Genomic DNA, 12,759 nt, shown 5'->3' with positions numbered 1-12,759 from the left:
GTTTCTGAGCTGATTTGCTTCATCAGCAAATTAGTGGTCGTGTATGGGACAGATCACAGGGATCTTCCCCATTTACAACCACTCGTTATCGTGTGACTGACGTTCCACACTTAGTGACCACGATGACGCCGAAGCCAGATCCATGTGTTGATGAAGACCATGAGAAAGCTGAGGAGAAGCTGATAGAAAGCCCTTGAGTTGAGATTATGTTGTCTCCTCTCCTCTCCTCTCCTCTCCTCTCCTCTCCTCTCCTCTCCTCTTCTCTCCTCTCCTCTCCTCTCCTCTCCTCTCGGTTTCCATGATGCTTATTTTCATAAGAAGGAATTCTGCTGCTGTCTGCACTGCTAGTGTCACTGTGGTATGTATTCCTGGGAGGGAAGCCAAGGCTAAACACACATACGCCATATCCATTCCTTTCCTTTCAATACCCAAACTCACCATACACACACACACACACACACACACACACACACACACACACACAGCTCGCTAACCACTTCATTTTCAGCCCACCTGTATAAACACAGCAGTGTGTATATGTGCATATGTGTGTGAGCGCTTCCTCACAGAGAGGCCTATTGTCCTCCAGGCTAAGACGTGTGTGCTGTGTCATGAATCGGCTCGGCAGCCACAAGCCCGCTGCTGATTTTAGCTTAAAACTGAAGCGCTGGGCCTAAAATAACACGTCCACTGACAAGAAGCAGCTGAGCTATGATAATGCTCCCTCAGCATCGAGGCTTTTTAAGGATCAGGACGTAAATCACAATGTCTTGAAAGCTGTGAATCACATAAAAGATATTGTCACGCAGTGGAAAATGAGAACATTGTCTGAGGGAAGATGGTTTCTGTGAATATCTAAATAGAGAAGGAAAATGAGGAAGACTAACAGTCGGGAACAAATCATTTTTTAATATTCCCTGATGATGCATTATGTTTCTGTACATCCCGAAAATTTGCGTAAATTACCGTAGGTCTAGCGTTTCACCGAGTTCAGCAATAATGTGAAAAATAAGACAAAAAAGCTAAATAAAAGGAAGACATATTTATTCACTTACAATGTATTTATATGGTTGGAAACAGACAGGGAGGATTTGCTGTGTGAGGAACTGTACAATTCTTCCAACTAAGCCAGAGTCTGTTCAAACTGACAGATGTCTTTTCATCTCTCTGCTGTTGGAAACTCTTAAATTGTGAACTGAGCTAAAATTATAGCCTAACCTTGCATGGTGTATTTGCTTCCAGATTGACATCCTGTCATCAAGTTGGCCTCAAACATGCAATAATTGAGTCTCTGGCCACTTGAGGGCAGTGGAAACATGATTTAAACAGCACACTGACATATTATTATCTTATGAAGTTGATGTGGTGAATGTGTTTACAAACAGTTCCTTATTTACACATCGAACAGATATGAGCATTTACTCTGAGTAGTATTTTTGACCACCTGACAAATGTAAGTTTAATATTCACTCTCCCTCTAACTCCGGTTTGGTCTCAACAAGCTCCTCAGACAAGAATTTCGCCTCTATGTTCACCAGCTAGTGGCTAACTTTTTCCGTGTGCTGTTTGGTGCTCAGCAGATAGCTTAGCGGCTTTATCATAGTCCATATAGTGAGCTGTAAAAACCAAAACAAGCAGATGCTAAACTGCTCTGTAGAGCTGAGAGTGCTGCACAGTTGGTGATAATTCTCTGTGGCTCCACTGCGAGCGGCCCCTTTCATTAAGCCTTTGATCCATTGTTAATGTAAAAACACTGATTATAGCAGCTTAAATTCTGAGGCATAAATAAGGCATCCATGACATTCCCTCAAAACTGAAACTCTTCCTCACAGTTAGTACTAGCATAATATTAATATGTCTAATTAAGTTCCTCCCCATAAAATCACTCAAACGCAGCCTTTTGATATATATGATATAAACTGATGTCATTCAGGGTCTGTACAGTTTAAATCCAGACTGGGCCTGTCCTCCTCAGCTGATGTTTGAAATGTAAAGGCATTTCGCCTTTAACACAGAAAGCTGTTTTTGATCTCGTGTGCAGGTCACACATCTGTTGTTCATAAACACACTGACGCAGTGCTAATTTATTTTCATACCATATTAAGAAAAGGACATCAAAACAGGAAGTGTGAAGTCTAAAAGGAGAAGCACGTACTGAGTGTGAGCATGAACAGGAAGCGTGCAGTGAACATGTATGGGCCAGCCTGTTGTGAAAGATCTTCTTTAATAAGACAAACAGATGTGAAACTGTCAAAAGGGACTTTCTTCTTCTGCCCAACACCCTGATGCAACTGATCAGATGGCTACAGTTAAAGTCGAACAATTCAGGCAATAAGACCCAAACATATCATGTAAATTTGATTAATTATCTTAATATAGGTCTCGAGCTGGTTGTCATTGCAGGGGTGGCACACAGGACTGGAGGGGGGGGGGGGGGCTGATGTTTGACAGCAAAGGAAAGAAAAACAAGTGACGCTCGTGAAGCAATCACGCCAGTTTAAGTCAAAGAATACGATGAAACTTGTCTTGATGTTGGGCTCATGGTCGATGTAGCGGGGAAGGCTTTTGTGTTTAAAGTCTGCAGCAGCTTGGGCGAAGTTTACTCACACAGCAGAAACTGGATCATGCTGCTCATGTTCTCACGCTTCAATAAAACAGTTTGACTTATTTTCTTGATGTTTTTTTCCCCCTCAATATTATTAATGGTTTATAAAAATGCATTGTTTTCTCAAACCTGAGAACACATTCCCTGGAGGACGTCGTAGCATCTAAAGAAACACAGTTGAATTGATTTGTGTAAATACGGTTCATTGGCGCACCTTTGTGTCTTAATAATTCAGTTCTGTCTGCCATCCAATTATTCATCTTGCTTTTTATGCCTCTGCAACAGCCCATGGGGTGCATGCTGTTTCTGCTTTTTACACCACATCATCTAGATTCACTTCCTGTTCTGTAAAATAGGAAGATGAATGCAATTGGTAGATAATACATACAATAATAGCTATTCTTCACGCTGACAGTGCTTCTCACCCTTATGTAGAATGTTTTGTAAACCTTAACGTGATAACACTGTAAGTGTTAAAGATTCAGTAAATGACAAACAAAATGCTTCAAATAAGACTTAAATGCACAGCACAATTAAAATCCGAATAATATTTTAGTCTTAAAATGTGACCCAACTTCCTGAAGCGGCAGGGGTTTTCATTTGAAACCCAGTGAATCGCTCCAGTGTTCCAGGGAATCGGAAATAGAGCACTTTGTCACGTATTCCTCAGAGTCCACCGCCGCTCCCAAATCACACCAGCCAGTGAAAGTGCAAGTGGAGAGAGGAAGAGTGAAAGGAAAAGAGAAGTGGTGAGGAGGGCTGGGAGAGGGGGAGTTCAGGGAATTTTTCTGCCGTCTCCCTTCACTGAGTTTGCCAACTCCTCTCCCCCTTCCCCCTCTTCCATGTCCTCCCCCTGCTCCCTGCGTTTGCGTCACACCACTTGGACTAGCACAAGAGTGAAGCTGGAGGAAAAGAGGGCGGGAGGAGGAGGAGGAGGGTTCTGCAGCTGAGGAATGTGCCAGAGAAAGAGAACATGGCTATAAAAGGATAGCACTTCCACTCTGTTAGTATGATGTCACTACTCAAATATTTCCTCCTTCCTTCCCTTCCAAGTCTGACTTACTGACGCTGCTATTTCTCCTTAATTTCCCTGGGTCTCTCCTCCTCGCTTTCTAGCTAACTAAGTATGTAAGTATGTAGGTTAGCAGTGAGAGGGATGTTTGTTTTGGTGCGTGGATACATGGGTGGATTACCGAAGGCCAAGGGTCCCAAGAGCTCACGGGCCCCTAAGCCAGAGCCTCTGCATGAAGCTGCTGTTATTAACTTGGTACTTTTTTGTCACATAGTCAAAGGGATTAGTCATTCATGTCAATAACAGAGGCCCAGAAGTCCTGCTAAAACACAGAAGGAGTAGCCAAAACATTTATTTTGAACATGTCACAGGAAAGGCAGCTTCACGATACATGTTAAGTGTTTATTCCCTCAGTTTAGGGGATGTATACTCCCTGCAGCATGGGCCCTTAAACTCTGTGTGGAGAAATCCAAAAAAACAAGTCCCAAACAACCCCTACACCCAACCCCAAACACACACACACACACACACACACACACACACACACACACACACACACACACACACACACACGCACACACAAGCTGTTTATGTGACATTTCATGAAGACCCCATAATGTTGTTTTCCTCACCTGAGTGGGCCCCCTCCATCATACGTGTGCCTGCAGACCAGAGTGCAACAGCCTGGCCAAACAGTAGATTTTTTGCAGGGGCAGGTGGGATTCTATGATTCTGCAAATTAGGCTTCCTGTGTTCCTGGTCTTCCTGTGTTTTCTATATGTGACAGCGATTTCTTATGTGTGGATGACAGCGATGTATTTTGTCAGTGTACTGTTGGCTTTAATTGAGTGTGCTGTAAATCCTGTGTTGTTGACATGCAGGTGAATATTGCTGAAGTACAGGTTAATGTAGTTTGTGTGTTGTTGCCCGTAAGTCAATGTCCCTGATTTAATCTACATGTCATGGGCGGTGTATCATGTCTGCAATTCCCATAGCATCTCTAAACTGGAATCTGGTATTCAAAATGATTGCAACTGTAAAACATAAAGAGAGTAAAAAAGTAAGACATAGCAAAGCTTAAACTATGCTTATTGATACAAGCCTGTATCAGTAAGTGAAATGGAGGCATAATTTAAAAATAATCAGAAGATATCGTAATGAGTTAGTCACCTGATGAGAAAATAAAGGAAGCGACATATTTGAAAATGAGTTTCCCAAATCTTCACTTTCCTCAGTTACTCAGATGTTACTTCTATTCACAGAATAGAACACAAACACAACACTGTTGTGTCGCATTTCTTCTTTTCACACCTTCACCTCTCCCCTTGCATGTGAATGTGAGTCATAGCGGTGAGTCAAGGAAACTTAACTCTGTGGTTGTTAGTCATCAGCACGGTGCTAAGCATCATGGGAAACGCACAACATTTTGAACAGTAGAGGGCAATAATGTGATATTAAAGTAGGTGTGAACCGCTGCTAAAGAACACAGGTAGAAAAATAAAGAGCGTGACTCTTCAGACTCGGTCGCTCATCTTTAGAGATTGTTTCAATCATATTTCTGATCATGACTCTTTCAATAGTGCTACAGAGTTAGCTTACCGCTCTCATTCAAAGGCCACTTCAAACTGCAGCAAACTCCAAGCTGAAAAGGGGCTTTTTAGGGGGAGGGTCAAAGTTCAAATTACCTATTCTGAAGTACTTTAAGGTGCATTAACCTGTCAGGTTTTTATCTTTTCCAAGATAAAAAGGTAGGTCCTTCCAATGACCCAGTTAGTAAAGCAGAAGTTACATAATGTCCTTCGTCATACTCTGAACTGGTTGACGGAGGTTTGGGGTTGAAAGATTACTCAACCATAATGCTTAATCTGCAGGTTATGACAGAGAGGGAGGGAGCTGTAAGAAAATCAAGGCTGAAACCTCACGGTGCTTGAGTTTGCACACAAGCTACAAGCACAGAGAAGCACACACACACACACACATCCAATCTTTGCTGCTGATTGCCTCAGGTTGAAAAGCTCCAACAGAAATGGTCAAAGTAGCAGCTAAGCTGAAAACAGATTGCTGTCAGAAACTCACGATAAGGAGAAATTTGCACTCTTCACCACCTTCCCAGAGGAGTTTCACCTTTACTTATCTTCTTTTTCCTGCTCTTGTAATCCCTCTTGTCCTTCTATCATGTTTCAGTTTTTGTGTTTTACCTGTTCACTTCACAGTCAGTTCATGCCTATTTTTTATTTTTGTCTAAGTTTAAAAAGGTTACCTAATCTTGCCACTAGCTCGACAGTAATTTGTCCCTCAAGAACAAACCCTCTGTTGTTCTCTGTTGTGTGCAGTTATGACACGCGTGAATGTTTGTTTTGCCCTTTTGAAACTGTTGCTTAAGTTTCTTTAGATAACACTATCTCTGCATCTCTTCCTCACCTTTAGACAACATGATATATGTTATTGCATTAATAGAGCTCAAACCAGGTTTGAATTTTTATCTCTAAGGTGTGTTCGTGTGTGCTTGTATTGTTCATGTTGTAGGGACATTGTTGACACAGTCACATTGTGAGGACTCACCTTCCTTATGGGGACAAAACACAAGTCTGCAAGGTAATGTAATAGCCACAAAAGGGATGGAAATGTGACTGTGTGTGTCTGTGTGTGTGTGTGTTCGTGTTGTGTGCTCAGGATCAGGTGACTTGGGTAAAGAGAGTTTTGAGAGCCGGAGCTTTGTGGTTGATTATTAACAGCTCCACAGAGGGTGGTGGTTATGTTAGGCCTGTGCTAAGAAAGACCTGTTACTGTGGTTGGGTCAGAGGGTTGAAGAGACATGAAACAAATATGAACAACTTGTAGGTAACGATTAAAATAATACTTAAATTTCTTTGCAAGGAATTAAGAACCTTGAGTATGATGCCGGGAGTTCAACATACGCGGTGTCAAAGGCTTGTTTTAGCTTTTTTATTAATGAACACGAGCCCTGACAAGAGGATAATAAACGCTGCGTTCAATGTGACTGTAGTTCCATTGTGTCAAGTGCGAGCTGTGCAGTTTGGTGAACTTTAACCAGTCTGGTCTTATAGAACGGGCTGGGAAGTTAATATTTGTGCGCACACACACACACACACACCGATCCCTTCTTTTTGTCTTTGCTGTTTACTCTTTGTGGTCATTGTCCATCGCCATAGCAACACATCCTGCCATTGGTCCAACGGGGAACAAGGGTTTAAAAACACAATGCACAGTATGAGCCACGGCTGAAGTTTACTGAGTGTGCGGCTCATATGTCTTAAGTGTATTTCAGCGGTGTGTAATACACAGTTGTGTGTACAGACCAGGAAGCTTAGAGGGAGTTTCTCATTACAGGACACATGTACATCTGTACATCAATGTTTGGCCCATGTGTACTCCAGCCAGCCCATAGAACAATAGAGAGGTAAAAATGATATTGATATTGGTGACAGCATCTCTAAGGGTGTAGTTTAGTTCCTCGGTTTGGCTTAAAGGAAAGAAATGATGTATTACTCTGTTTCAGGACTCATATTTTGTGTTCACACTGAGTTTTGAAACTACAGCAGGTTTTTGTTCCCGTATCCTCCACTATGCCTTGTGGGGGTTTTTTTTTTAGCTTCTCTGCTGGGCAGAAGCAAAACAAAGTGAATAAAGAGGTTATTGATCAAGAGCATTATTAGTTGAGACTGCAGGCGGATATCATCAGTCATAAACAATGATGGAGGAGAAGAATACGGGAAATGAGACGGGGCGGGGAGATCAGGTATGGGTGGGTGGATAGGTTGGAGACCTGATCAACTACATGTATTTATTTTTGTTTAACAGTACTTTTCTAATGTAATTCTGTATTCATTAGAGTTTCACTGTGATCTTTTTGCTTTCACTTGCAGTTTAAAAGCACATTATTTACATTATGTATGCCGTTCTCTATGTGCATTTGTCACTGTTCGCTACATTGTTCCTCTGTACAAGGCTTGAGCAGGCTATTGTATATGTGCTTAGTATTTACTGTACTGTACTAATATAATTGTATAGTATAATTGGAATAACCTTAAGAAAATCAAAGCAATAATTTTACGGACCCTTGTATTGTATGTTAAGTTATAAAGTGATGCTAACTGATCACAAAAGTCTGAAATTGAAATGGTTGCCAATACCACGAGTTAAGTTTTACTCTCTGTTAACTGAGGAACTGACCAAAGTATAAGACACTAACACAATGCATCTTTGATTAAACCCAGTATTTGACATCCTGAATATTATGGAAAATCCACTGAATATTGTGTAAATTTGCTCACTTTAGCTTTTTGGTTCAAACAAGTGTCTACATACATATCCAACAGAACACAGTCCTGTAGTCGGGCATCCATATGTGCTCACTACAAATGAACCACACCACAGTTTGTGTACAGGTGCATTGAGTGTGAACCCAGCATGATGTCACCCACTGGCTTGTGGACTGCTGTTTTGATGCCTTGAGTTAAACTTTTTGCAACCAGTGGAGTTGCACCCTGCTGGCCATTAGATAAAATAAAGGTGTAACGCACAGACCCAGAAGCTCCACCCTTAAATATCTTTTCAGACTAATACAATGAGCGCCTTTTGTTTGTATCTCTTTCTCAGATAGTGTGAGCCATTACTGTGAAAAATTGCCTTTTTTTTTCTTTTTTTTCTTTTTCCAGATTACAGCCTTGCTACACGGAATCCAGTGCGTTGACAGCATGATGGATTGTGGTTGCTCAACACACGGTTGCACAGGGAGTATAAATGGGAAATTGCAACAGGGTATTTTCATGAACTTCTTCTTAACTTGTAATTGTGTCTTGCACAATCCCATGTCCATAAAGGTTTCTATCAGAATGGCCAATTCAGCTCAGCAAGCAGTGGTGATTGTTACATTTTCCAGTGAAGACAGAGCATTCCGTGTCCACGATTAATGCACAAAATATGTGTGTAATGACAGTCAGAAAACATGAGATAAGTATTCTCTATAACATTAACAATCAAATGTCAGTGTTTTGGTCTTAATTACTGCTGTTAGTCTTTGTTCCGCCAGTTTGGAGTATCACTGAAAAGGACTACTTTTGTCAAAGCATTGCAGCTTACCTGGGATTCAAAAGCTAAGGGCTAACGTGTATGCATGCCACCGTTCATGAGGTGATATAAATGCTGTCATCTGTACTGTATACACAACAAAGACACTGTATGCCACAAAACACAGTCACAGAGGAGGAGGCTCTGAGTTCTACATGCAACAGACTATTCTGTCTCTGTTTCTGTGCATGCAACATGTGATAGAGCAGAAAAGGTATATAAAATCTCTTAAAGGTTCTGCAGATGAGGATGTTAACAAGCTGTACATGTGAGGGTGCTAGTTATGATTAGTGTGAAATCTGTAAGTGGCCTATATATATTATTCAGAAGACATCTTGTATGAGGTTGTAGTTCACAATTAATAACAAATGAGCCAAAAATAACAGCATACATTCATTTCTTTATTCAGAAATTTATTTTGTCCCTTTCAGGCAATTAAAAATATAAGATTCTCTTTTTGACTGCGTTTTCTCACATTGGTATTTCACAGACCTTGAAATATTTCTCCATAAATAACGTACAAAATACATTTTTTTCTTTAAACACAAATAAATATCATAATAAATATATTAGTTTAAGTTAACACAAGGCAACCAATAACCGAAAGGAATACTGCGGTGTTAAAGTCCCTGAACCAGGTTGTCAAACAAACAGGGGACGATAAAACATGGGGTGCAATTTACAAACCAGCAAAGATGACAGAATATTTTACAGAACTGAATCTTATCACAGATATTTAGATCTAACCTCACTGACACACATTTCTCTATAAGCACACTTTGATCTTTCAGGATTCTGCAACTTACACATGCTTGCACCCCAGGTCTCAGAAAAACGATACATACACCCACACATGCATATATACAGGCACGCACACACACACGCAGGCAAACACACACACACACACATACACACACACATACACACACCCACATACACACAGAGAGAGCAGAGTGAAGAATGAAGCTTTGGTTTGAATGCTACTGGGAGACTTGACAGTTTCTCCCATTTGAATTAGCTGTAAAGTGCATATCACAGATAAAATGGCATCAATGACACATGTCAGGTCTCACTGATTAAGGCTACTGAATCAAACAAACTGTTTGTGGCACCAAGAGTAAATAGCCTATCAGGCAGGGAGAATCTTTAAGGCACAGGAATGAATGATTATCACTAAAGCCATTTTGATCACTACAGATTTAGGGTAAGTACAAACCAGGCTATTTACTGGTACTGTCAAGACCTGCAGAGGAGTTCATTCATATGGAAGACCACATACAAAGGTCTAAAAGGCTACACAATGGTTTAAAGTATAAAAATAGAGTCTGATAACATTTTGGTACTAAAATCATCTCAGGATGTGTAGTTTATCCAGGATGAGTTCCATTTTTACAAACATAAATTAAGAACGTTAAGTGTTATTTTTGTCAGAGTTGACTTGTCCTGATCAGTTCTGGTTCTGAAGAAAGTCCAGACGAACAGACACAGTTAACAAGGTGTCAGTTCTCTTCTGTTCTCTCCCTTTGCATCTGTTTAGTCGGACAGCGACAGGCGTTCAAACACAGTGAGCCTCTTGGTGGATGATCCATCAAACGTTGGAGACTCGGTTCCACTGGAGCCTCCGCTGCTGCTGCTGTAGCTGTCCTCCAGGGAGTCCTCAGAGGAGAAACGCTGGAGTCCAGCAGGCTTCGTGAATCCTCCGTGGCCTCCGGGACCAGGAAAAATCTTGCTGTCCTGGTGGTGCCCGTCCTCCATGCTGGCGAAGGCTCTGCTGTTGTTGCTGTTAAAGTTATTTCCATGGCCACACACACAGCGTGAGGCCTTTGGCTCCAGGATGAGAGGAATGTTGTGGATGTCTCCGGCGCTGGCACGGGTCTGGTAGTTGCCAAACTGGAATGAGGCTGCCTCCCGCTGCAGGGAGTCAGTGAACACTGGGGACAGGAGATCAGCAGGTGGTGGAGAAACAGAGGGAGCACGGCTGAACGCCAGGTTAGGATCGTTGAAGGACGAAGGGAATGACGGAGGAGGTGAGCTGCGTGAGGAGCCCAGGAACCCAGCAAAGCTGACACTCTGGCGCAACTGGTGGCGAGCTGCTGCTGGAGCCTGTTGCTGTTGATTCTGGAATTTAGCGGACGGTAATGGACCACCACTGATTTTATCCTCGTGGATGAAGTGGCAGCGTGAGCCATAAGGGCAGTAGCCAAAGTTGTAGAAGGTTCTGCAGGGCTCTGTCTTGTACTTGGGGTGGCGGTACAGTCCTCGCAGCTCTGCCTCACCATGGGCAAACTGGCACTTGCTGCCATACTTGCAGCTGCCGGTCTCCTGGAAGCCACGGCACAGCTCGGTCTTGTAACGATTGGGGGACACCATTGGTTGGACCTGAGCTGGGAGGGTAGATGAGGGCGGGAAGCCCGGCGGTGGAGCCACAGCAGTGGCAGGACCTGAGGGAAAAGCCTCCAGGTTCTTCAGCTGTGCGAAGGAGGAGAGCAGGCTGCTGCTGGACTCGGTCAGGCTCATGGAACGGTCGGGCCTGAAGGGGAGCTGTTTCGGTTTGGAGACAGGGCCCTGGCTCCAGATGTTGGATGACCAGAAAGGACTGCCGCTGTCGTTACTGTTAACATGCTCCGTGCTCATGCTGTGGCTCGAGGAGGCAGGAGGGGAGGGGGGAGAGAAGAAGGAGCCTGACCGGTTCAGCCGACTCTGCCCTGGGACTTTGAGTTGAGACTGGACTTCATCCAGGGCCAGGTTCATGAAGTTCTGTCACAAGATAGTTGACATAGTTAACATCCAGACACTGAGGCTACTCATTTGAAAGCAGGATACTGTTTTTTTTTTCTTTCCTTTTTGATCCTACTTTCCACAACAAATCTATTTCTGGTTAGAGTCTTTTATTCAGGTAATGATAACTCATTGAAAAGCAGGTTCATTTATAAGATCTTTCATTTCTTAAAGAAAGAAATGAGACAAAAAAAAATGTCAAAACACAGTCATTAAGAAGACAATCATAAAAAAAACAAAAGAGAAAGAAAAAACACTACTAGAAGTTAGATAACCTTTCTCTGCCATTTACATGAAATCACAAAATACAAATGTAGATAATTGCAGTTTTCTTTCTATTTCTCATGAATATGTTGCGAGTGGAAGGTTGTAATTCGAGAAACAAACAACCAGTCAAGCGCTGACTGTCTGCCTTATCTCATAATCTCTTTAAAATGGAGAAATCCTCGGTGACTAAACTCGGTTCAAAAGGAATTCGCTGTCAAATCAGCGATTCCCAGAGGAATGAAACGAGGAGGAATAAACAAACACTTCAGGAAGGAGTTAAAGAGTTAACCCGCTCCAACTTCATGGAGTCCTTTTTTAATCCCCACAATAAAAGGAAACAATTCACAAACTTTGACTCACCTTTGTGAAGATGTCGTCAAGCATTTCGGACATGCTGTACCCCTTTAGCCAAAAAAAAAGAAGAAGATTCAGCTCTGATCCACGGCTCACTGTTTGATACCTGTGTCCAGACTTGAGTCAAGTTAACTCTGCATTGGGTCACTGAGCTTATATAGCTTATGAGCTCTAGAAACTCCTCCCAAGGTTGGGGAGGAGTTTCCACATGCTATGTTCCCGGATGACCCTCCCTCTGCCTCAGGTTTCACAGTGAGCTCAGAGGAGGGTGGGTAGTGAAACAACAACAAAAAAAGGAGAAAAAAAAAGAAAGAAAACTGTGTATTTTTAGCAAGCTGTGTGAAATGTTTCAGTTTTGTAGGCATGCGAAAGCAAAGCGGCTTATTTACATAGCTCTCATGCACTCTCTCCATGGCAGCCTAAAGCAGCGCACGTTTGTATTTCTACATTTATTCTTGTGCTGTACATGTTCCTATGAATGCTGAGAACTTTCTTGCAGAAAGTACTCAATCATTCCAGCTGTGTGAAAACTTTCAGGATCCGAAGCACCCATGTGTGAAGAAGGCTGTTTGTTTTGACCTGTACACTGATCCTTTTCATCCCACACGAACAAGCAGAGCACACGTACGCAGACACGTAATCATATATTTAC

General features: G+C 42.3%; 1 protein-coding gene across 1 annotated transcript; it reads right to left on the bottom strand.

Annotated features, from left to right (window-relative positions):
- Window positions 1-9,095: 9,095 nt before the first annotated feature.
- LOC143323765 (uncharacterized) lies at window positions 9,096-12,237 on the bottom strand. The gene is made up of 2 exons (XM_076735829.1): window positions 12,114-12,237; window positions 9,096-11,465 (listed from the first exon to the last, which is right to left on the bottom strand). Exons 1-2 carry the CDS (start codon window positions 12,144-12,146, stop codon window positions 10,242-10,244), a joined length of 1,257 nt encoding a protein of 418 aa, XP_076591944.1. The 5' UTR covers window positions 12,147-12,237; the 3' UTR covers window positions 9,096-10,241.
- Window positions 12,238-12,759: the final 522 nt, after the last annotated feature.

The sequence above is a fragment of the Chaetodon auriga genome, chromosome 7, assembly GCF_051107435.1.
Source record: "Chaetodon auriga isolate fChaAug3 chromosome 7, fChaAug3.hap1, whole genome shotgun sequence".
NCBI lineage: Eukaryota > Metazoa > Chordata > Actinopteri > Chaetodontiformes > Chaetodontidae > Chaetodon > Chaetodon auriga.
Note: the sequence above shows the minus strand (reverse complement) of the source record. Positions and strands in the feature narration are given on the sequence as shown.

What these genes read in the sequence shown, in the direction of transcription:
- LOC143323765 (XM_076735829.1), bottom strand. Translation starts at nt 12,146, where the DNA reads ATGTCCGAAATGCTTGACGACATCTTCACAAAG. An exon ending in TTGACGACATCTTCACAAAG is followed by an intron (nt 11,466 to 12,113) that starts GTGAGTCAAAGT and finishes ATCTTGTGACAG; the next exon opens with AACTTCATGAACCTGGCCCT.